General features: G+C 30.7%; 1 protein-coding gene and 1 pseudogene across 1 annotated transcript; one reads left to right on the top strand and one right to left on the bottom strand.

Moving 5' to 3' along the window:
* Window positions 1–718: 718 nt before the first annotated feature.
* On the top strand, window positions 719–8,219 carry LOC118034229 (omega-6 fatty acid desaturase, chloroplastic-like; annotated as a pseudogene).
* Window positions 8,220–9,461: 1,242 nt separating this feature from the next.
* Window positions 9,462–11,831, bottom strand: LOC118034355 (BTB/POZ domain-containing protein At2g24240). Its single transcript, XM_035039625.2, has one exon. The coding sequence runs from the start codon at window positions 11,180–11,182 to the stop codon at window positions 9,842–9,844; it is 1,341 nt and encodes a 446-aa protein (XP_034895516.1). The 5' UTR covers window positions 11,183–11,831; the 3' UTR covers window positions 9,462–9,841.
* Window positions 11,832–25,617: the final 13,786 nt, after the last annotated feature.

The raw sequence follows: 25,617 nt of genomic DNA, 5'->3' as shown, positions 1-25,617 counted from the left end.
TAAACTTAGAATTTATCTTTTCTTCGATGTAGTTAGTTTGTAGTCAAAACAAAGAAAGATCAAAAATTGATTGAAAAATTATATAAAAAAAAATAATTAATCAAAGAAAGACCACAAAAGATTGAAACCTTAAAATAAAAAGATCTAATGTGTCAAAAGAAAAACTTTAGATTTTTGTATTATATATTATAATGGTATAATAATGACTAACAAAAAAACAATATATTTGATAAAAATCAATTAATGATGACACATTGACACTCAAGTACATGCAACGCTTAACTCATTTAGGAAAAAACATAAAATAATTTATTTATTTATTTATATCTTAATGATAGGTCTATAGTTTAAACCTCTTATTTGCATATAATTTTTTAGTTCGATATATTATCATTATTTTATTTATATTTTTTAAATATAAATGATGTATGGTATTATTTTGATATTTTAATCAAACGCGGGGATTTAAATCATCAAATGATTTGTAAAACGTTTTATGTGATCAAATTTTAAAAGTTTAGGGCATAAAAAACATAAGAGCTGGAATACAGATTAGGATTCATGCATGGATAGATTATTCCGGAAATTTTTATGTTTTTATTATAAATACTTACAAATATCAGACACAAGTTGCATTATAAGAGATTTTCACTCGTGCAAGAATTTGGTTTGTAGGAATGATCGCAGCCACGCATGTGCGAGAATTTGATTTGGAAGAATGATTGCATACCCTTCTGTTTTCTTGCCTGGCATTGAGGTTGAACCTATATTTTAGAAAATTTTAATTTGTTTTTTTTTGTTAAAATTAAGTATGTTTTGCACTTTTTGGATCGTTTTGATGTGCTGATATCAAAAATAATTTTTAAAAAATAAAAAAGCATTATTGGTATGTTTTTTGACATGAAAAACTATTTAAAAAGCAACCGCTGTCACATTATTAGCATGATTTTTTCCTCTCCACGCTTTTTTTTTGTTTTTTGGTGTGTGTGTGTTAAAAACTTAAAACGGTTATTTGCTTCTTCTTTTTGGTTTTTGTTTTTATTGGAATTTCTTGGTTTATTGTCAGGGCCCCCATCGAAGAACAAGGAGCCAAAAGATTGCAACCCGTTACTCTCCATGTATGGTAATGATCCCTCCGTTTATTCTAATATGGTTTTTTTATTATTAATAATAATTTAGTTGTCTTTGTATTAAATGGGATTTAGGTTTTGCTGCCTAATGTACTCGTGTTACATTCTGGGTAGAATTGCAAGATTATTAAATTGTTTTCTCTTATTCATTTTTTTTTTTTTTGTTCCACAATAACATCTTTTTATGATTAGCAGCATGGTTTTCTGAAAAAAAAAATACTAGTGGTAATTAAAAAAAACATTCGTCAAAATTATAATGACTTGAATCAACGAGAAACAAAGTAATATTTTTAATCAAAAACACTCTTTCCTTGTTAATGTATTTTTTGTATATTTTGGAAAAAAAAATGTTTTATTTTATCAAAAAAATGTTTTTAAAATAAAAATTTATTATCAAATTGAAAGAAAGTTTTAATAAAAAAAATCATGAATTGATTTATATGTATGTATGTATAAATTTAAAAATACTAAATCTGAGAAAACTATAAATCCAAAATATATAATAATAAAATAAATATTCTATTCTTATTGAATATTAATAAGTATATTTTTAAAAAAGTTCTACATATCAAGTTATATATATATTTATTAATTAATTATAAATACTATCTTAAAAATCTCTAATATTCTTTAAAACTATGAAATAATTGGATTATTGATTAAATATCATTTTAATAAATTAATTTTAAAAAAAAATTGTTGTACAAAAAAGAAAGGATTTGTATAACAAACAAAGTAGACGTGCACGAGCCTAAAAGGAGGGATCCATGCATGTGGCCCAAACTAATAAGCCTACAGGTGTATAGAAAGTCAGACTCGTGCATTTAGTTTTTTTTTTTTTTTTTTTTTTTTTTATAAAAGACACACGACATGTCTTTCGTTCTACTTTGTTTGTTTTTCTTTTAGAATAGATAATGTGTCGTTTACACTAGTTAGAATTCCATCATTTTTATCAATAAAAAAATTAAGGTTTGAGTTTTTAAATTTTATTTTTCAACTTGTATTCACTTGTAAGCACCTAAGAATCCCAATGACCTCTTGAAATCTATTTTCAATATAAAAATATTCTCTAATCAGTTTAAAAGCCAAAAAATAAAAAGAATAAAAAAACCTTTCTTGAGTCCAATTTAATTATCTTTTAAAAAAGATGAAAGCTCTAAACAACCTATATGAAATTTCTCTCGTTAATATAAACCAAATAATATCAAAATAGGTCATTTTATTGATCAAAACATGCACAACCGAACTCATTCTCTTTTCTCTTATTATTTGATGATTTTCTCTTTTATTTCTTAATACTCAAGATTAAAACAAGAAAAAAATAAGTTTTAATTATGACTGAAACATAAAGAGGGCGTTTGTAAAACGCAGTCTGCAGCCGTTTGGTAATTAAAAAAATCAGTTTACTGTACATGGGGCCCACTCGATTTTTGCGTTTGAAACGCTGAAAAGGGAAAGCAACGAAAACCTGCTTTGTGTGCACTGTAGCGGATAAAAAGTAACGAACAGTGCAAAGTACTGCACTGTTCACCAGTGAATTGCACTGTTCATGTGAACAGTGCAATTCACTTGCACTGTTCGCAGGTTTTTTTTTTTTTTTTAAGTTAAAGAGTGTTAATTGTATTAATTTTTTTTTAAAAAAAACTAATTTAAAGAATTAAATTCATTCGCGATGTGAACAATATTTTTTTCTCGAAAAACTAGTATAGAGTGAATTAAATTCACTCGCACAATAATATTAATTTTATATCTGATAATATTTTATCTAATTTTATTACACGCTCAAAAAATTATGAAAAATGTTGTTCTTATCGGATGAATTTTGCACGTAATGGAATTATAAATAGTTTAATGGAATAATAAAAAATATTTTATATAAAATATTATTTTTTTCATTATGTAATAGGAGTAATTAATTTTACAATATTTAAATTTAAAACCATCAATATTAATATATTTTTCAAAAAATTATTTTATAACCTCAATTTCAAAAGCATTCTTAACCAAACACATTAAATTTCTTTTTCTTCAACCTCAACTTCAACCACAGTTTTAACCAAACACCTATTTTTTCAAACCAACCTCAACTAAAAGTACTTTTTATAAAACAACTTTTTTTAAACCACAACCACAACAGCTACCGCAATACCAAACACACCCAAAATATTAAAACTTTTGGGGTCAAATAATAGAACAATTGAAAATAGCATACTGGAATGGACAATCATTCTCTCTCATCTCTAAACTGAAATGAAAAGTAAAAACTTCATTGGTCACCTAAACAATGCAATGAATAGTGAAAACACCCAAATCTTTTAGTTTCGTAAGTAAAATTACAGTAATTTATCTAGTTGAAGTTCTTTGTAATTTAGGTCTTAACTGCATTGGAATTAAAAAATTCTATAGCTAACAATCTGACATTGTATCTATCTGATGGCTTCCCTTCAGTATCAAGTACTTTCATGTTCAATTATGGTAAATCTTCATCTTATAATTTCCTTCCTGCTGGTTGAGTCATTTCATCCCTGTCCTCTAGTTGAGCTCTCTGTTTTTCCTTGACTTGGGAGTTGGGATCACTTGGATTGGAATCTCTTTCACCCTCGGCTGATGAAAAAAGAGTGGAAAGGAAATTGCTTAAGCCCGGGAAACTTGAAAGAAAGCTTGAAAAGTAATGAATAGTGGAGGGCTACAAATTAATTTACTTAATTATTGGACTTGAATTTTTCAGACGTTTTACACATGATGTGCTTTCAAATTTCATTCAAGTTTGGAGCTGGTGATGTGAATTTTGCAAATGCTCCATGCATGCTCATTTATTCAATTTGGTTACTTTGCTGTGAGTCTACGTTTTGTGATTCCTGCATATTTGCTTCCTGTAAAACCAACATATATATTCTCACCGTGTTTATGAGAAGATAACTTATCCATTTCTTTACCACTATCTCAACATGAAAAACCAACCTTTTTGGGGTTTGATAGCCTGTTTCAGATAGGGTCATATTTGGCTTGTTTGTTCTAATTTTAGAACGTCTATCCAGGTAGTATTTATGAACAATTCTTTTGAGCATCTCACTGTTGGCTTCTGCAGTGCATATAGAACTATAGACAATGCTTGACATTTTGAGTCAGTACTGGCCTTGTACTCCTGTAGACTAGACTATCAATACATTCAATACTTTTCCTGTTATTGATATCACCAACTTATAATCCTAGCTTCTTTTGATAGACAGGTATGCAGCATTCAACAAGGGACAGGCTTCTCGTGGAGGGCGAGAAGCATAAGAAATGGTTGGTTCCATGAGAAGTACTAGAACTGTACAAGCTGTGGCTGTTCCAGCGGCACCATCTTTCGCAGACAGTGCGGAGTTTAGGAAACATTTAGCAGAAAGTTATGGCTTCAGGAAAATTGGAGAACAACTCCCTGACAACGTTACATTAAAGGATGTCCTTGATAGTTGATACGCTCCCTAAAAGGGTAGAATTTTCTTAGAATCAGCTACATTAATGCATCCAACTTGCCTATGCTGTTTGATTAGAACATGGTCCGCTATTTTAGAAATTTTCATTCTGAGAACCTAGGGGAATTTTGAACTGATATCAGTCTTGCAGACCTGCAATAAGTTCAGCTGTCTCGTTATGTCAATTATCTGCTTAAATTACTGCACTTTACACATGTTCTGGTGACAAGGGATTATGCCATGGAATGTTGAATGATGCTTCACTTTTTGATGCCAACCTTTTTAATGCCAACTTCAAATATCACTTATAAGATTACAGAGTAACTTAACGAACCCAGAAAGCTTAGAAGGTTTGCTGATGGGGATGATCTGGATGGCCCTGTCCCTCTCTGCTTCTCACAAGTCCACAGTTTAAGAGCAGCCATTTCATTCAAAAAGTTGCATTATCAGGGGACTATATCTGCGTTTTCCTGATCTTGATTCTGTTTCTGTGGGGTGTGCTATCATAACTGGGTGGTGGCCTTTAATTTCTTTATAGCTAGGCAGTGGCCTCCAATGCCTTTAAGAAAAGAGCTATTGTTGATTCTTTCATGGACACGAGCTTTGAAAAAAAAATTTGCAACTCTAGTACCAATTTCCTTGTTCTTCTCTTTCTGTTTCGAATTTTGGTCGTAAGGTGTCTGACATCGATAATGTGAAAGCATGGAAGGCAGTTCTAATAACAGTCACTTCATATGCATGGGGGTCTTTATGATTTCAAAGGCCCCATGGATTCCCTTTGCTTGGACATGGACAGGAACTGCAGCTACTCGGGTCAGTTCTCTATGCATCTTTTCTTTACATTCCCTTAATGTTGTTTCTTTTGCCAACATGTTATAAGCATTATCAGTTCCTCATCTCTGCCAACCTTTCTTAATTTTGCTTCTCTCCCAATGAAGTTCTTTGTTATAGGCCATGATTGTGCTCACAAATCATTTTCAAAGAACAAATTGGTGGAAGACATTGGGGGAACTCTGGCTTTTCTGCCGTTAATCTAGCCATATGAACCACGGGGGTTTAAGCACGACTGGCATCATGCGAAAACAAACATGTATGGTCGATATTCCTTAGTGATAGATTTATATTTGTGGAAGTAAATTCCATTTCGTTTGTCCCAATTATTCCAGTAGCTACCTCTTCGTCATGTTGAGAAGGAATGCTTTATTTGGACGTCACCATTTCTAATGACAAACTGGGTAGCATTAATGAAGAGGAAATGCTCCATACTCGCTTATCAGTGCTATCTGTTTTTCACTTTCTTTGAAGCATGGAGCAGTTTAAAATGTTGAATTTTTGTTATTGCGTACATGTATTTGCACCTGGCTTATGATTATTTCTTTGCTTGGTATCTGTCTGGTTCTTGCTTTTATTAAAATTGTTGACAAAAAAGTTGGTTTCTCGTCTTAGCTTCCTTAATTGCCACTTCTTCTGCTTCATCTTGTACTTATAGGTTAGTGGAAGATACAGCTTGGCATCCTGTTTGGGAAGAGGAGTTTGATTCCTCTCCTGTTTTACGCAAGGCAATTATATCTGGAGATGGCCCATTTGGGCCTTGGATGTCTATAGCTCACTGGTATGCTATTAATTATCATATCAGAGCCTGTAACTTTTTGAGCTTTATGCACTTCAATTTTATATTCAGTTTTCCGAAAATCTTTAAGCTTCCAAACAGGTTGATATGGCACTTCGATTTGAAAAAATTCAGAAATCAAATCAGGGATGGATCAAGTTCTGGTTAATGCCATGTTTATGCTATCCCTTTTGTGTAAGCTAGTTGGTGGGTCTTCGTTGATTGTATGATTCAGCATTGCACTTCTCCAATATCCACCGCAGTTCTTTTAAATTCATTTGCTCTCTTTCCTTCCTTAATGTCGACATGCATTCTATGGTGCTGTCATCATGTTGACATGAAATCGTTAACCAGAATGCATTATAGGAATCAAACGCTGAAATTTCAATGCCTAAGCAGGTTACTTCCAATAGATGTTTCTTAGAAGTTAACAAGTATTACTTTCCTCACAAAATAACACATGCTTTGTTCATGGAGTTGTGATAACTCTTCGTTCCCAGGGCATTGCTTTCCTTCACTGCAATTTATGCTCTTGTGCCTGGAACTTCAGGATTGAGTTTGTTGTTACCTTTAACTGGTCAGCCCATTTCGCAATTAAGAAAAATTAGCAGTGCATTATGCATAACTGCAGGGTTTCATGTGTTTTTACTATGGCTCAATGCTTTGACTTGGTGATCTGCTGGGGTTTTTTTTTTCTCTCAAAAAATGATAGACTTGATTGATAAATAGCACTTTATCTATCTTTGTGTCATATTAGTTTGGTTTTCTTGACTTCTGTAGATGAGTACTTTCACAATGGTGCATCATACGGCTCCTCAAATTCCTTTCAAATCTTCAGACGAGTGGAATGCAGCTCCGGCCCAGCTCAATGGAACAATTCATTGTGATTACCCCTGTTGGTAATATGTCTTCTCTGCCCTGGTTGTTTCCATTCTTGTTAGTCTCTTGCTCTTTACAGGATGTAGTCTAGCAACTGATGAAATCAGATGGTAGATCGGTTAGATTTAATTCCATATTCTTTCAAACTTTTGAAGACTGTTGTTTGATTCTCCTTCTAAATGCATCCAAATACTTGCTCACCTGGCCTAGAAATTTTTCAACTATGGGAAGTTGCAGATTTTTTCATCGACTGTCATTTAATAATGTGTTCTTTCTCAATACTACACATAATGACCTGATGTCAAGAAAGTTCCGAAGCTGTCTTCAAACAAAATGCTTAGCAAGTTGATTTAGCTGATGTACAAAATCATTATTTGTGAGCTAAGACTCTATCATAAGCCTGGACTTGCTTCAGATCAATGCAGTTTCCCATGATTTAAAATGTTGTTTATTTCCTGGAGCTGCAGTTTGTAATAAAATAGTTGCCATCGATAGTTGGTTAGTGTAGTGCTGTTCTCCCACTTTACAGGATTGAGATCCTTTGCCATGATATCAATGTGCACATACCCCATCATGTTTCAGCAAGGATACCACACTATAATCTAAGGGTGGCTCATAAATCTCTTCAAGAAAACTGGGGAAAGGTATGATCAATCAATACACTTTCATATATTTTGTTTATGAGAATCATGAATGAACTTTCTTTCTATTAATAATGGTACTTGTACAGCTCACATGCATGAACCTTAACCTAGGTTTTACCCATCATGTTAACAGTATATGAATAAGGCTACATGGAATTGCGTTTGATGAAGACAATAATGACAGTGTGCCATGTTTATGATAAGGAGGAAAACCATGTTGCTTTTGACAAGCTTGCCCCACAAGAATCCCATCCAGTCACATTCCTTAAAAGAGTGATGCCTGATTATGCTTGATTTTTTGTGACTCATCATGTCTATTGTCGTGGTTCTTTCTTATCTGTTAATTAAGTAGAGGGTAATAATCTTAATGAAGAAGCTCCCTGGAAGTCCACTAATGTCTTTTTGTATGAGATATATCTGTTATAAAGAGGAGTGACGACGTTTTATTGATAAGTTTTGGTCATGTCAACCTTCCCCTTCTCGTTGAGGTTAAACATGGTCCTATTGGACAAAGATCATGCTATAAACTGGTTGGCTTTACTTAATAAAATAAAAGACAATTATCTCTTACTGAGGATATCTTTCTTTTGTAAAGCACGCGTGTGTTGCTGGCATTGAATTTAAACTTTTAACAATTTGTGACACATGAGGGCTGTCTCCTGTTTGGCAATAGAGGGAGAGGGTCAAACCGTGTTTCTCACTCCCTTTTGGAGAATCTAATTTAGAACACTGACACCATGGAGCCAGCCAAAAAAAAGTTGATTTCGTATCAGAAATTATTGAACAATCCATAGATAATTCATTGGAAAGTCCAGTTCATGAATGGTATTGTAGGTAGGCAGAGTTTGGGTGATGAACCTTAATTTGCATGTTTGGTAAAGCAGAAAAAAGAAAGATCTTTGGTACTGAGAACCATAATGCATAACATCATGGGCACTGAAACTGCACTAAGGTATAGGTTCATCAACTTTATACATAAGAAGCAGGCAGGCAGGAAGCTGAGTAGTTGCAACTGCTCACATGGAAAAAGCTCTGACACATGCATATAAAACTAAGAGGATCCCGGTGCTTTTTGCGGTCAGTGGCCTTATTTATTAGGGATTTGTTCCCTCCATGGAAGTGAGAAATTTATCCATGCAGAGAGAGAGAGGAGAAAGCATTCCTGGATTATATTGTAAGATCCAAATGAAGACGAGAATTCATGAAGAAAAGTAGTCGAGACTTCCCAGTGGCAAACAAATAAAAGCTGAGAATTGGATTTGTTGATGCTGGTGTGATGATTAACAGATTTGGTGCACGGAAAAATGTTAATTGTTCCTTGTACATGATGTTATAATACAATAATATCCTAAGAATCCAAGTAATCAAGCTCACCTGAAATAAAGCAATAGGCAATAGCTGCACTTTATGCAAAGTGAACTACTAACTGGCAAACTAACGAGACATTTAGCAGCTGCAGCTGCTCACATGCAAAGAGCATTTCTTTAATGAGATCTAAAGAGACCAGTGGAGTGTACCGCAACTAAAGAGGAAAGGAACCAAGAACTTGTAGTGAAAGCAGGGGTCAAAAGAACAAAATAGGACAGGGGTCAAAAAGAAAAGAAAATGTAAACGAGCCTCCTTGGGCAGTTCAAAAATGAAAAAAGAAAGAAAAAAAGAGGCAATAGTTTGTGGAAATAGACCCCTAAATGGTATATGCACGTCCCTACCAAACAAACAGATGTGTCATTAGGAATGGATATCAAAGAAAAGTTTAACAAATTCATTTCTGGAAAAACCATCTGATGATTATCCGATCCTCTACAGAGAACCAAGGTGTCCCATTACAGGCTCTACAGCATCTGGACAATCAGTTTCTCTTCTGTAGTAACAAACAATCTGTTTCATTTCTGTGACAATCGTCAAAAACCCATACAAATTCAGCACTCGAGATTATATGATAGTTATAATCTGTACACACACAAAACTATTAGACCTCTCTATATCAAGGTTTCTCTATGATGTAAATTCTAACAAGATTCATCTTCTATCATTTTCTATGATTTGAAGAGGAAAAGAAAGAAAAATCATTTGTAAGATACATCACGCATGGCTATAAAGCCAAGCAGACCATGACCTGAATCATGAAATTGGTGGGGGTGGAGTCTCCCATACATCAAATACATTTTCCTCACTGTGAAGCGCAAAGAGCCGATCCCCACCAATCGAAAAGTCACAGATTGAACCTCCGTGACCCTGACGAAGCCTAGATGTCAAAACCCAGTCAGGACCACAAAACACAGAAATGCAGTCGTCCATAGATGAAAACAGCTGCCCCCCATGTAATGCGAGCTTGGGATAACAAGGCTCATCAGACAGTTTCCCTTTCATCATCCGACTTCTTGAGCTCCACCTCACACTCCCTCCATTCATTCTCAAATCCATAAATCCCAAATCCTCGTACTCATTCACCACGCAAATAGCATTACTATCCTCCATAGCTATAGCATCTCGAACTCGCTTCTCGTCCACAGTTATAGGAGCACCAAAATCAGACCAGGACCACACCATCCTCTTGTCCCTAAAATCCAACATGCTAATGTAACAGTTATCTTTCCTAGGAAACAAAGTGGCCACCAACAAACAATTGCTCCCATTCAACCATTGCAACTTGTCAGCATCGCCTAATGACCAACCTGGACTCTCGTAAAGGAAATCAATCTGTTTTCCAGTAACCTGATCCCAAACTCCAACCCCGTACTCATTACTCCTTCCTTTACAACTACTAAATATCTTATAATCTGAACTAGTACTTAAAGCCCCTGCTGTGAAACTCTTCACTTGATTGTCATGGCACACCTGAAACTTATACCTCAATTCTCCTGTACTCTTACTAAACAACCCCATCCCTCCGTCTCCGCGGCCTAATCTCTCACAGGCACTAATAATTATGTTCTCACTATCAACCCAGGCAACATCATTGACTCTTTGATAATCAAGATTCAATGGAGGGTGCTCTTCCATAATCCAGTCATAAACATGAACGACGCTTCCATGAGCCACGCAGCACCCACCATCAGGACCAGCACGAATCGCGGTCCCATCCCCTGGTGCCCTCCCCGTAACAGAACTCGAATGGCGGAGCCTGTTGCCATCAAATTGGCCCCATTTCGCTGATCTTACATGGTCTAATAAACCATAAAAGGAGGCCTCTCTGTAGATATGTCTTTCAGAGACGTTAGGAGGGATATTGAGGTCGCCGGTGCGAAGAAGATCAAGGAGAACAGAGAAACAATCAGGGTTTCTGTCAATGAAGAATTCACAATTGGAAAATGAGTCAGTATTTGGTTGATTTAAGGTCCAGTTTTCACTAAACAATGCACCAAAAAAAGAGTTTCTTCCTGCATTTGCTAACGTTGTTGAGGTCGTCTCAAAGATTCTGCCTCCTACATTGAATCTAACTCTGTCTTTGGGGATTTTCATGGTGAAAATAAGTTTTGAGAGGCAGAATTTAGAAACAGGGGAAATTGTGAGAATCTAACTGTGTTAGGAATTCGATATTATTAGAATTATGAGAAAGTTGGAGGAGTGCGTGTAGATATAATTTGAAGGAGAGATAAAGTTTCCTAAAACGTTGGAGGGAATCGGGGGATCGTGTTGTGTTAATTTGGATGTAGTTTGGTTGAGCTAAAAATAGGAAAAACTAGCCCTTTAAAAAGAGAAACCGAAATAGACAAGATCATGAAGAGAAAAGAGACAGAAAGCTCATAAACACATGAACCACAAGGCCTGATTCTGGAACTGAGAGAAGTTCAAAAAAACAGAACTTGAACAAAAGCAGAGCTTGAGACGGGGGACATACAGATAAAGGGGTTCAAAAAGGTAAAGAATTTGATGAAGTTAAGGAAAGTTAAGATCTGGGTTTTGAAGAGGGAAGGTTTTTTAAAGGTGGGTTTTTAATTTCTAAGGAATGTGGCAAAGGGGAATTGGAGAATTGAAGCACTTGGATTTCAAAAAATATTGTTCCGATTTGATTTATTTATATCTGAAACCTCTCTCTCTCCCTCTCTCTCTCTCTCTCTGTTTTTCCACGTCTATCTTTCCCATGGTCTTCCTTTCAAATGGACCAGACATAGTTGAGCTTTATATAAATACAAGTAAATGGTGGGCTCCATGTCAACTCTGTTCTCTCTCCATGCGTTTTGTATCAGAGTGGATATCATCTAATGATGATCCAATGGTGGTGATATGATCTTATATGAAATGATCTCATGGAATTTTGTTTGCTCAGCGGGTTCCTTGTGAAAATTCAGCTCTTCTATTGACCTTCAGAGAGAGAGAGAGAGAGAGAGGGAGAGAGCGTGTACTTGGGGGGCGGATTCATGTTTCATAATTTTCATTGATTGGTATGAATATGATATGATATATGACACGAAAATTAAGAATTTTTTAATGAGGCTAATTGTTTTAGTTAATCCTTCAAATCATGCATTAATGAAGATTCTTGTTCTGACTTTTTCCTTGAAGTTCATAATGTGGAAAATCCATTCTCCGTTGAAAAAAAGTGCCTTCAAATTGGAAAATGATAGGAAGTTGCGCTGGTTTATAACCTGCTTATTTTTTGAAGGGAAAATGGGGGAAATAAATCCCAGACTTTTTCTCTTGGACACAAAAGTTTTTGGCTCATATTATTAGGAGAAAAGCTAAGGGAAAAATACATAAATATATATATAACATAAGTTTGCTCGTTTTAATTATCCTTCTTTTCTTTAATAATTTTGAGTTGCCATACAAATTGTAAGACTTATTTCCTTGTATGAAAAAACTGCCCATAATACACTAGTTTTTATAAAGCAAAATAAAATGCATTTAAAAAATACATTATTAGCATTTAAATCTGGCTTTCTTAATTGTTTGGTTGCTTAAATTTGGGTGTGTTTGAAAGTACAATAGTGGTTATTTTTTTATTGAAAATTAATTAAAATAATATTTTTTTTTATTTTTTTTTAAATTATATCAACACATGAAAATAATTTAAAATTTTAAAAAAAAAAAAAAAAACAAAATACCCTTTCAAAACGCCGCCCCAAATTTATTATTATATTATTATTTTGAGCGCGGAACCCTGTGGTGCGACTGCTTTGCGGGTCGTGGACGGCACATCATGACACTACAATGACTCCTCTAAGTACTAAAAGACTAATAATTAGTCGAATTGTAGAATTTACTGCTCTTTCTCTGTTCATCCTTTCAAGGCACACTCTCTCGCATTTTTAATTTTTTATATCCCTTTTGTTGACTTTCGGACAACTACTACCTTCTCCCATTGACCCCCCTCTTCGACGATTTGAGTGCTTGAGCCACCATACAATCTTTATCTCAATTTACGAGCTAATTATGTTTTTTATTTCCTTCGAGTGCCTAAGCACCTAACACTTTAGCATTTGAACTCGCAAATGATTTGCTTGAATCATTCGTTTAATGTGTCATGTCCACTTGAGAGTTTACTATGTTAGGAAGAAATCAGATTGGATATATTGCTAATATATGGTTGCTAAAGTTGTGGAAATGAAAGATAAATCAATGGTGATAATTGGAAGATAATCATATGTCAAAAATAGTTTTTATTATTGAAGAATAATATAAATTATATCTTGAGATATTAACTAAAAATTTAAATTTTTTGATTGAATTAATTGTTTGGTATGGCATTAAAGCTTTAATAATCAAGCAATCACACATCTGAATCTCACCATCTATGTTTATTTGATTAAAAATAAACATAAAGTAGTACGAGGTTGCACAAGTTTCAAGCTTGAAGAGCTTTTACTTGAAGGGCTGTGTTAAAATAATATGATTGCATGTTTGGGAGTGTGTTGCGGTTGCTTTTTAAAATATTTTTCATGTCGAAATACATCAAAATATTTTTTTATTTTTTAAAAAATTATTTTTGAGATTAACGCATCAAAACAATCCAAAACATACAAAAAAAATTAATTTTTTTTAAAACGCGGGTTGGCTCATGTTTCCCCCAAAAACTTATCTTGAAATTTCATATAAATACTTAAATTTTTGGGTTAAATTAATTATTTGATAAAAAAAAAAACATGGTTAACTTGGTATCTTAGGACTTGTTACCAAACTTAGATGGTGTTTAAGAATGTGGTAGCATTTACTTTTTAAAAGTACTTTTTATTTGAAAATGCATCAAAGTAATATTTGTTATTTTTAAAAAATTATTTTTTATATCAATACATTGAAATAATCTAAAAATATAAAAAAAAAATTAAATAAAAAAAAATCTAAGACAAAGGGGGACACCCCTAAAGCATCCAAACTAAAATGCTTAGAAAGAGGGATATGGATCATATGATTGATGCTCACCAAAGGAACTTCTTGGTTTGTGTCAGAAAATAATCAAGTGGTTGCTTCTGCCTCATGATGCCATTATTAGAAGCTAACTTGAAACCAAAGATACTAGATGATGGATCTGAGGTCTTCTAAGTTCTACCTTCTCATCTTCTCCCTCCAGTTAGTTGCCCTTTGCCTTTCAAGTACGCATCATGTAAGTGTTTAAAAAGTATGCACAAAGTACCAAATTAAGCTGTGATGTCAATCGGATCTCCAAATCATGAATGGTGGTGACGATGGCGAGAAGGGGAGGATATTGCTTCTTTATTTTTGTTCAATTAGCCAAAAACATCGTATTTTTATATATTGATAGCACACTGCCCCAAACCAATTTTATCAAATATCAATTAATTGGGTTAGTTATTTTCAAGAATTAATAAAATAATTAATTATGAAAGGTGTGCTTCAATTGATAAGGTTCTAAATTTATTATTTAAAAATTATTAGTTTGAGTCTTGTAAGACTCAAAGTTACTAGAGCCTGAATATTTATATTATCGTTAATTTCAGAACTCATATAATTATTTAAGATATATTTAAACTGGTTCAAACACTCACATTAATAAATAAATAGGGTTACATATATATTAGTAAAATCTTGTAGTGTTGTAGAGGTTGACTTGGAATAAATTTTAGGTCGAATTTAAAAAAAAAAAACTTGTTTTGGATGTAACCAATGAATTAAAACTAATTGATTTAAAAAAAATATATTTTAGTTTTAAAATATAAATTTTTATTGATATGTCTAATTTCGTGACAAATATTTTACATCATCTCAACTTTGAATCTGGTTTAATAGCTATGCGTTTAATCTTAGATTTTGATTGGTAGAACGAGGAAGAAGTGGTCAAAGAAGAATGAATATTTTAGCACTGAATCAAACACCTTCTGCCAACTAGTTAATCATGTTACGAAATTTATTGTTGTTGCTGATGTTTTTTATGAGAATTTAAAATATACTTTATGAGAAAATGTTAGCATATTCTTGTTTAGCTGAGTTAATTATAATTTAGTTTATGTAGTTTAGTAAAATTAATTAGTCAGTTAGTTCTCACGGTTTCAATTATTAATATTCTTTTGTCCATTCCATGCTTTTTATTTAAAAAAGTTTTGTGTATCTTGAGAAATAGAAAAAAAAAAAGATGAAAAGATTGTTTTTAAATAAAATACTTACAAGTTAGGTATGATCAACATTGATCAAAAGACTATTTAATTATTCTTTGTACTATATGGATTAATTAATTTGTTTTGATAAGTTACATGGAATAAATTATTAATATTTTTTGGGTTAATTATATATTTGTGGTTTTGCTTTAAATGGAAACTAAATTTGATATTAGGGTTTTATTTTATTGTTGTTACTCTACGCATGTGCACTGAAAAAAAACCTCAAGGCTTGGGAAAGGCCCTGGCTCGAGAGGGTTTGCTGGACAATGCAGAAGAGAAATCAAGCCCAGTCGTGTAGGTGAATAGAATCTTAAAGGCCCGTTAAATTAGCACATGTGCATAAAAAATTACCATGGATGAAATTGTAAAATGTTGTAATATACAGGGATCTTTTTTTAATTAACATGGATGAAATTGAAAGAAATATTGAGAAAAAGGTTGTAGTTGGCCAAAAATAAAAGAATTGGCAAATTAAGGACTAAGATGAAAAAAACTGCAAACTAGGATAATTCATTTAAAAATAAAATATTATCCTTACCAAAACGATATGTTTTGAGCGAAACGACACTATTTCACTTAGGTTTTTAATTATTAATGCTGTATTTATTATAGGTTACTTCATGATTTAAAATAATTGTAAGGATGTTTTGATTGCCTTACAAGTATAACACAGCGTGAATTATTTAATTATATAAAATATGTAAATGTTGAATTAGTCTTTTTAAATTTTATTTTTGATTGGAATTAATTATATTTTCTCTGTGAATTGTTGAGGTCAGAATGATTGGAACATGCTTATTAAATTGATTTGTGTTATAATTGAAGATGTGAATAACTTGATACCATTAAAATATGGGAAAACTCTTTCAAATTTTAAAAGAGTAAATTTATATATAAAAACATTACCCTGATTTTTATCAAATCAAGAATTCTACAAACTAATATCATAATATGGAATCGGACTTTATGCAGAATTTTCCCTGGAGATATGAAAAAATAATTAAAAAATGATAGATCCTGGCCTGCTGAACTCCATTTTAGGCATGAAGATCAGTTAAAATAAAGAAGGCATCTTCATTGCCAAAAAAAAATTGAAAAAAAATAAAGATGGAAAATTGCAAGGCCACTAGCCCCACTAGCTCCCAATGACAAATTGGTGAAAGAAAACGGATGACGTAGTGTTGATGTAAGGCTGCACAAAAGCGTGATTGATAGCTTACCGTATCTAATAGCAACCAAACCAGACATCATGTTTCCAACAAGCCTGTTGTCTAGGTTCATGCAAAAACTAGCTTAGTTACATTACAATGCAACTAAAAGACTGCTCAGTGTGGCAAATATACTATTGATTTTGATATTTGGTCCAAGTTAATGATTGGAACTGCAGAATTAATTAATGATTGGGCCAATTCATTGGATAATTCAGTTACTTTTTTTTTTTTTTTTAAGGAAATGGTGTATTTTTGTGGCTGTCACAAAAACAGGATATATTAGTTAAGAGTATCTTTGTCTTTTAAGTAATTTTTGTTATTGTAATTTAAAAAAAATTAGTTTTTAAAAAATATGATAACTTTGATTAGCTGGATTTAGATACGTGTTTAATAAAAGTTGTGGTTGAAGTTTATGTATAGTAAAAAACATGTTTGGTGAAAGTATGGTTGCGGTTGTTTTTCAAAGTGTTTTTTATTTAAAAATGCATTAAAATAATATTTTTTTATAATTATTTTTTATATTAATTTATTAAAATAATCTAAAAACACTAAAAATATATCAATTTGAAACAAATAAAAATATAAAAAAATTCATTTTATTAAAAACATTTTTCAAATGCAAAAATAAACAGGATTTTACGAAACTCAATTAAAAAGACATGTAAAACCTGCTTCACAAAAATTATATTTCAAATTTAAATTTTTAGGGGGTCTCACGGTATAAAATACAATTTAATTTGTTATTAAATATTTTTTTGCATTTGTTTCACCGCAAACTCAAACATTGATAATAAACACAACCTAATTCTATTATAAAAACTGAGTACATGTCTGTCTGAGTAGCGGTAAATCAAGCAATATGGGTGAGAAGAATTCTCCCTGTTGCGATAACAAGTTAGCCATTGCTAAAAATCCACTACAACACATGAAAACAAAGTATATCAATATCAAATATCATTTTCTTAGAGAAACTGAAGGCACAAACAAAGTTATTCTCATCCATTGTGGCACAAATAAGCAAATTGCATATATGTTAACTTAAACATTGCCCAAAAACAAAGTTGAATCTTTGAAAAGCAAGCTCGAAGTGTATGGAAAGTGTGTCAATGAGAAGTGTTAAAAGAGCCACTCTTTCAACAAAAATCTTTGGCAAATCTACACTATATTTCTAATAAGTGCACTTAATGCTCCATAATTAGTGCTCCATTAATGCTTAATTAAAGCTCCATAATCCAGTGCTCCATTAAAACTTAATGGAAGCTCCACTAATTAGTGTTTAATGGAAGTTTAAGTGCACATAATTTCCTATAAATAGGCAAGGTGTGGAGCAATGTGTGCAAGTAAAATGAAATCAAGTTTTCTAAGCAAAATACATTGTTCTTTCTCTGCCTCTCACTCCATCTAGGCGCTCATGCCTTTCTCAAATTCTCTTTCTTTTTTCTTTTTTTGTAAATTTTTCTACAACTTTTTGTAATTTTTTCTCATATTCTCTTTAATTTCTCTCATTATGTACACAGATTTGCACTAAACTCCTAACAAATATACACTAAAATTTACAAAAAGTTGTAGAAAAAATAAAATAGAGATGTCCGGGCTACTTTTTTAGTTATGGTCTTCAAAGGGATGGAGCTGTCATTAATTTTGGCCATGTCGCAAAATAGCTTTTATAATATGGAATGGATGGGTCATGGGTCTGGAATCGGGTCGCTTATGGAAAAGGTAGTGGAAATTTCAGAAACAATTATATTTCTAGTAGAATATTGAGGTCATTGTTTTAATTTTTCCTCGTAGTTGTAGAATCTATCCAATTATATTTCTTTTTATTTTTTGTTTTTGGTGTTAACTCAATTAAATATGACTAGCTTGGTTAAATTACCAGGTTTAGCAAGTAATTTCTTTTTCATTCAAGTAGAAACCCAGTTCTGGTGTAGTTCCAAATTCCAAGTTTTTCAATTCAATTCACCATTATGTGCTGGTACTATGCTTTTCTCATTTTGAAAAATGCTTGGCAGCAATTATAGTGTTTGGTGTCATGGTGGTTTCATTTTATTTTTTATTTTTTTAAATTATTTTTTTAGTATTTTTATTGTTTTAATATGTTAATATTAAAAATAATTTTTTTAAAAAAATACATATGTTATTTAATATATTTTCGAGTAAAAAATAATTTGAAATGCAATCTCTATTAAAAATTCATTTGTTTTTATGTTTTAAAAGTATTTTAAAAAAATTTAAATTTTTTTTTTTTTTTTTGTTTCAAGTTTTTTTTTTAAATTTTTTTTTTGATATATTAACGTTTAAAATAAATTTTAAAAAAATAAAAAATTACTATAAAAAATATCTAATACAATAATAGCAAAAACCTATAACTCCCGAGCATGCACAAAGTGGATTGCGGTTGGAAACCTGTGGGCTCTGACTGATTTTTTATTTTTTTTCTGTCTCTTCTCTTTTTCTAGCCTGCTATCCCGAGTCAAAGCTTCCAATCATTGATGTCTAACTTCAACCAGGCGAGCCTCATCATGCCATCGATTCTGATTAGGACTAGGTTCAGGATTAATCCCTTTAGTTCATGTGTGTAATTGTAATTATGGTTATTTTTAAAAAATATTTTAATATTAAAATGTATAAAATAATTTTTTTATTTTTAAAAACTTATTTTTTAAATTAAAACATTAAAACAATTCAAAATATTTTTAAAAAAATTACTTTTTAACTAAAAATTTATTTTTTAAAAAAATACAAGTTAACCCGTATTTCCAAATGAGTTATTATTTAAAGTATCACACAATAAATCTAAATTATTTATAAATTAGAATTAGTAACAATCCAATCCCATATAATCATCATCATCATCGAACAACTTACTTGCATCAAATTAAAAAATTAATTTCCAACTTGCTTCCATCAAATTAAAAAAATATAAATTATTGAGACTACAAAAGACTTAGAGCCTTATTATCACAATTGTCTTATTATCATATAATCATCATTTCAATTATCTTCAAGCAACCATACGCAGCTCGAGAATCTTAGGGTTTGGGAATGAGTTGATTTTTAAAATTTTAATTATTTTTTTATTTTTTTAAAATTATTTTGATATATTAATATCAAAAATATTTTTTAAAAATAAAATAAAATAAATATATTTTTAATATATTTTTAAATAAAAAAACACCTTAAACTCTACTGTTACAATTTTAAATTATATATAGCTAAAAGAGGTCAGTGTTTTACTGTGGACTGCACTGTGCAGTCCATAGTAAAACACTGATCCCTGCTGCTTTACCGTTTTTTTTTATTATTATTTTAAAGTTGTGTGTGTTTTATTGTGGACTGCATTGTGCAGTCCACAGTAAAACACTTATCCCTGTTGATTTATGTTTTGTTTTTTTTTTTTTAAGGTTTTTTTAGCTGTTTTTTTATGCCTTTTGGGAAATTATTTTTTGCTTCTTTCTTTATTTTTTTTTCTTTTAAAAAAATTTATTTTATTAATGTTAAATTTTTTTATTTAGTTATCAGACTTTCATTACACGTTTTCCGGATTTAACGGGTTAACCTGGTTTGACAAGTTAACCTAGAATTTTTTTTTTGCGTTTTATTCTTTTTAATTAATTTTTTAGTTTAGTTTAGTTGTTAATGTTAAATTTCTTTCTATTTAGTTATTAGACTTTCATGACATATATCCCGAGTTTCACGGGTTAACCTGGTTTCACGGGAGAACCCAATTAATTCTGGGTTGACCCGTCGATTTTTTATTTATTTTATTTTTCATGAATTTTTTTGTTTAATTTATTTTGTTAATGTTAAATTTTTTTTATTTAGTTATCAGACTTTCATGACACAGATCCTGGATTTAACGGGTTAACATGGTTTGACGAGTTAACCCGAATTTGTTTTTTGATTTTTTCTTTTTAATTAATTTTTTTCGTTTAGTTCAGTTTGTTAATGTTCATTTTTTTTTTATTTGGTTACTAGACATTCATAACATGGATCTGGGGTTTAACGAGCTAACTTGGTTTGACGAGTTAACCTGAATTTTTTTTTTTGTTTTTTTTTCTTTTAAATTAATTTTTTCGTTTAATTTAAATTGTTGATGTTAATTTTTTTTCTATTTAGTTATCAAACTTTCATGACACTGATTCCGGGTTTGACAGGTTAACTTGGTTTAACGAGTTATCCCAGTTAATTCTGGGTTAACCCATTAATTTGTTTTATCATTTTTAATTATCAAACTTTTCACAATGTGAATTCAAGGTATGACGGGTTAACCTGGTTTGAAGGGCTAACCCAATTAATTCATATTTTTTTTCTTTTTCTTCATGTTAGTTTTTTTTCTTTGTTTTTTTTAACTAATCTATTTAATTATCACATTTTTATGACACGACCTTGCATTCAGACCAACGTCTAATGCTATTGGGTCTGGTATTGCAGTCCAGACACTTTTATGCTAAGGGTTAACCTAAGTTTAATGTTATTATTAATATTATAAATATTACTCTTGGATCAGGCGTTGCAACCAAACCTAAGACTCTTGGATATAACTTTGCAAAAAAACCTAACATTTTTATATCCTGACTATTTTTTAAATGCAAAAAATAATTGATCCGCGGCATCGCGCGGGGCATATAACTAGTACATTCTAAAATGGAAAGCCCCCTGTATCGTCTTCTCCTTGCTAAGCTTGCCCGCCGACCAGTTGCAACGGAATTAGTTGTCGACATTAATAGTTGTCATTTTCCTTTGCAGTAGTTAATTGTTCATGTTTAATGTAATAAGCAGAGCATCATATATTAAATCAGGTATCATTTAATAATTACTCTGTACTATGCAATGTTTGTGGAATCTGCAATATCAGATAGCAGCAACGAGCTATTTGACCCCGCTGTATCGCAGTTTAGATATTAGGTTATATATATATATATATATATATATATATATATGCTATTTTGATGTATTTTTATACATATAAAAATTCTAAATGTAAATAAAAAAGGGTGAACATACATGTAGTTATATAAATTGAGAACCATGTGTGTTAAAAAAATCATTAATGATAAATAAAGATGAAAATAAAAAAAAAACTAAAAGATATGTATAGATTAAGATATTTGATTTTACAGGACAAGTTTTTGACTTTATTGTATTTAATGAATTTGTTTATCAAAATTAAATTTTTATCTAATCAAACCACGGTAAAAATAAACACATATGAGATTGATTGAATAAAAAAAAAAAAAATATTTGAAGGGTTAATCATGGAAATCGAGGGAAAAAAAAGAAATTGAAGAAAAATAAGATTAATATAGCTAAACCAGAAGTTCATTGATCACCCATACCTCTCAGGGATGGAAAGGCCATTGAGACGATACAATCACCAACCTGAAAGCCACTATTTGGCAATTGAATCATCCCACACACCCCTCCCGAATGGAGCTGGAACAATCCACGCCCTAATACACATGCCAAAAACTTTTTTTTAATAATATTTATATTTATTCAATTACTAAAGAATCCACCGTTCAACTAATTATTACAGAAAAAAAATCCACGATGAAAATACTAGAAAGCACACAGACGCTATTCAAATAATTTTCACTTACAAGAGTAATTCAATTATTTTACTATGCTTTAACAAGTAAAATAATAAAAAAGCACTTGGATACTAGTTTTTAAAAATTCTACTTTTAGGTAATCTAGTAATTTTATTAGGCTTTAAAAATGATAAAATATTAATTTACCACTGGTCGGTCAAACAATGATTAATAAGTAATGTGAAAAAGATTGAATACCCTCTTCCACGACGCCATTGTTTTTTGTTAAGCAAGGCAAAAGGCCATGATACTATTCTAATTCATAGTTTTTATGTCATGATTATAATGTTTACGAGACTGGTGTCTTGTGCAATGCCACGGGCCTGACAAAGTAAATAAATAAAAGATGATTATATTTTTTTAAAAAAAGAGAAATTTGATAACCAAATTAAATATTGATTAATTTAATATTACGATAAAAAAATAAAATAACTAAAACAAATAAAAAAAAATACTCCTTCAGATAAAGCTGGGCTAACATGTGAAACTTGGACAAGAAACATGTTCATAATACATGTTTATCGTGCACCCTAAATCACGACATCAATATAATTCAATAGAAAAAGAAATTAATGGTAAATAAAAAAAAAACTAAAAAAATTGAGAAACAAATGTAGATCGCAATATCTAATATCGCAACACGGATAATTTATCTAGTCATGTTTAATGATTTTATTTATTAAAATTAATTTGTAACATAAATCGACACATATAAAATTTATTTAAAAAAATAAAATAAATACCATGCAAGAACACATATATTAAAAATAAATAAAATATTTTAAATTTTTAAAAGTAAATTTAATCCATATAAAATATTAAAAAATCACAGATAAATCATACTAGCCTCCTAAAAAATTAAACACACATAATATAATTAAAAAATTATTTCCATTTAAAAAATGCTAAATAATCCAAAAAACAATTTCACATGAGTATTGATTATAACATAAACTAAAAAATCATGTAAAAATATATTTAAAAAAGTATTAATTAAAAGAAATAAAAAGAAAAGAAAAGAATGAAACCAGATATTGCTGAGCTTGGTAAGCTAAGCCAAGTGCCCGGCTCATTAAAAAAAAGCCCACGCATGGGCCTTTATTTATTTTTTAAGTTAATAAGATAGACAACATGTCATCCATTGCAATTTGTTTTTTTAGATAAACAATGCATCATTTGAATTCCCAGATTCTAGCTATTGTAGTGGTTGGAAAAAATAAGATTCATGTTTTTTCACTCAAAACTCATTTTCAACTTATTTTTAACTCAAAACACCTGTAAATCACCATATAAACCTTGTTAAATCAGTTCAAGCCCTAAAAAATACAAAAAAGTACCTCAAAATTAAAAATCAACCTAAAACAAAAATTTTATGAGCTCATATATGTTTTTAGACACTTTCAAGGTAAACAAACACCAAGTTCGAACTTTAATTATATAGAACTATTTAACACAAAATCGATTATTTTAGTGGTTGGAATCGTTGTCGATGACAACTCTTTCTCTCTACACCGGAATCTAGTGACTACCCCTCTCTCCTCCTATATAAGAATGACTAAAAAAATGAGGAATATGGATTTTGGTACCAAAATTGATTTTTTAAAAAAATTAAAGGGGCCGATTAATCTAAAAGCAAAAAAAAAAAGGAGCGAAAATAAACTTTTAAGATAAATTTCAAAACTATAGTCTATTTCACATGTTTTTTTTTAAGTCATTTGTCTTTTAATCTAACCATTTTTCATAAAAACAAACATGAAATTAAGTGTTAATTTGAACTAAAAAAATTTAAATAATGTAAAATAAAAATTTGATAAATAAATCAAACTTTTTAAAAAATGACTACTCTCATTTACAATGATCTACAAGATGGTAAATCAGGCTACAAAAAGAAAAAAGAAAAAAGAGGAGCTCTTTTAATACATGTAATAATTTGATCTACTTTGGGTTTTCGCTGATAAAAAAAACCCATAATATCATTTTTAAGAAAACCAAAATATGGGAAAATTAAGCTAAACAAGTGACAATGACCAGAATAATTTCCTGCCGTCCAAATTTCCAAACAAGGGGCCCCACCTTGCAGACCTGCCCTCGTAGTTCGTAGAGGGCCCAAGTCCACCCAAATTGACCACCGCGTGGAACAAGTATCAGTGGGCCCTCCACTCCAATGACCAATAGAAAAGCACACAATTTTATTGAGATATACATGCCAGCCAGTTTATCACCAGCTCATAAACCCCATAGCTCCACTTGGCAACAGCAAAAAGGGTAAACTACAAAAGAGTCCTTGAACTATACAATTTAATTCAATTCAATTCAATCATGTTTTCATGTTTTAAAATTAAACGGTATGATCGCAAGATGTGAAAGATCAAAGACCGCATCATTACATGTATACATGGACTCCTCCCCAAAAGGGCCATCTTTAAAGCATTTTCATATTTTCTTAAAAAGTCAAACGTCCCTCTCTATAAATTATCTTTTATTTAAAAAACACATAAATTTAAGTATAAACTATCAATAAAAACATTGTCTATTTATTATCAATGTATGATACTATTTGTTTTTACATTGAAAAAATATGTTTGGATGCATTTTAAAAATATACATGGCTTGAAAAAATATCAAATAGTTAATTTTTTTAAAGAATTTTAATGTAATGATGTAAAAAATAAAAAATATAAAAAATTATTATGATAATAAAGGCATAATTTGTAGTGATGGAACATAATTCAAATTAAAAAAAGACAAATAAAATGCTATATATATATATAAGTTTTCGTGGATAAAATAATTTTTTTAAATATTAGAAATTTTTTGGCATGTTTACAATTTTATTTCCTATACTTTTAACTTACATATGATCAATTAAGTATTCAAACATGCAAAAAATTTACATAAATATTAAAATCATGAATTCCAATAAGTTATAATGTCAAACAAAATTAAAATGATAATACAATTCTTGTAAGGATACTGGAAATATTAATATTTTGATTCATGAAAAGGAATAGAATATGATAATTTTTTTTTTATCTTTGATGCTAATAAATGATAGTTTTTATTTAATTTAGAGCTATCAATGAGAAATGTTCTCATGTGTTGAGACTAATTTTAATGATTAATAATTTTTCTCGAGTCATGTTCGTCAAAACAAAACAACATCGAAATTTTTTTTAACGATGAAAACCAAACTAAATCATTGGAAGAAATTATTTTTTAATAAACCCTAATTCATGGAAAAATAATAATTTTATATCTTAATTTAGCACCCAAGTTTTTAAAATAAGAAAAAATTCTTGCAAAAACTGAGGTCAACAATACGATGAGGGAAATCCAAGTCATTGCTATGAGCCTATGACCTTACCATGTAACTAAATCTCACAATAGTGAATGCATTGAGGACAAAATCGCTTAAATAAACAACTTAAGAGCCTAATCGAAAAAACGTATATAATTGGAGAATTGAGTTGTAAATACCTAACATAATTAGAAAAACTAAAAAATCAAAATAAAAAATAAAATAAAAAGAAGGGTAT

This window comes from Populus alba, chromosome 18 (assembly GCF_005239225.2).
Source record: "Populus alba chromosome 18, ASM523922v2, whole genome shotgun sequence".
In the NCBI taxonomy this organism is placed as follows: Eukaryota; Viridiplantae; Streptophyta; class Magnoliopsida; order Malpighiales; family Salicaceae; genus Populus; species Populus alba.
Note: the sequence above shows the minus strand (reverse complement) of the source record. Positions and strands in the feature narration are given on the sequence as shown.

What these genes read in the sequence shown, in the direction of transcription:
- LOC118034355 (XM_035039625.2), bottom strand. Translation starts at nt 11,182, where the DNA reads ATGAAAATCCCCAAAGACAGAGTTAGATTCAATGTAGGAGGCAGAATC.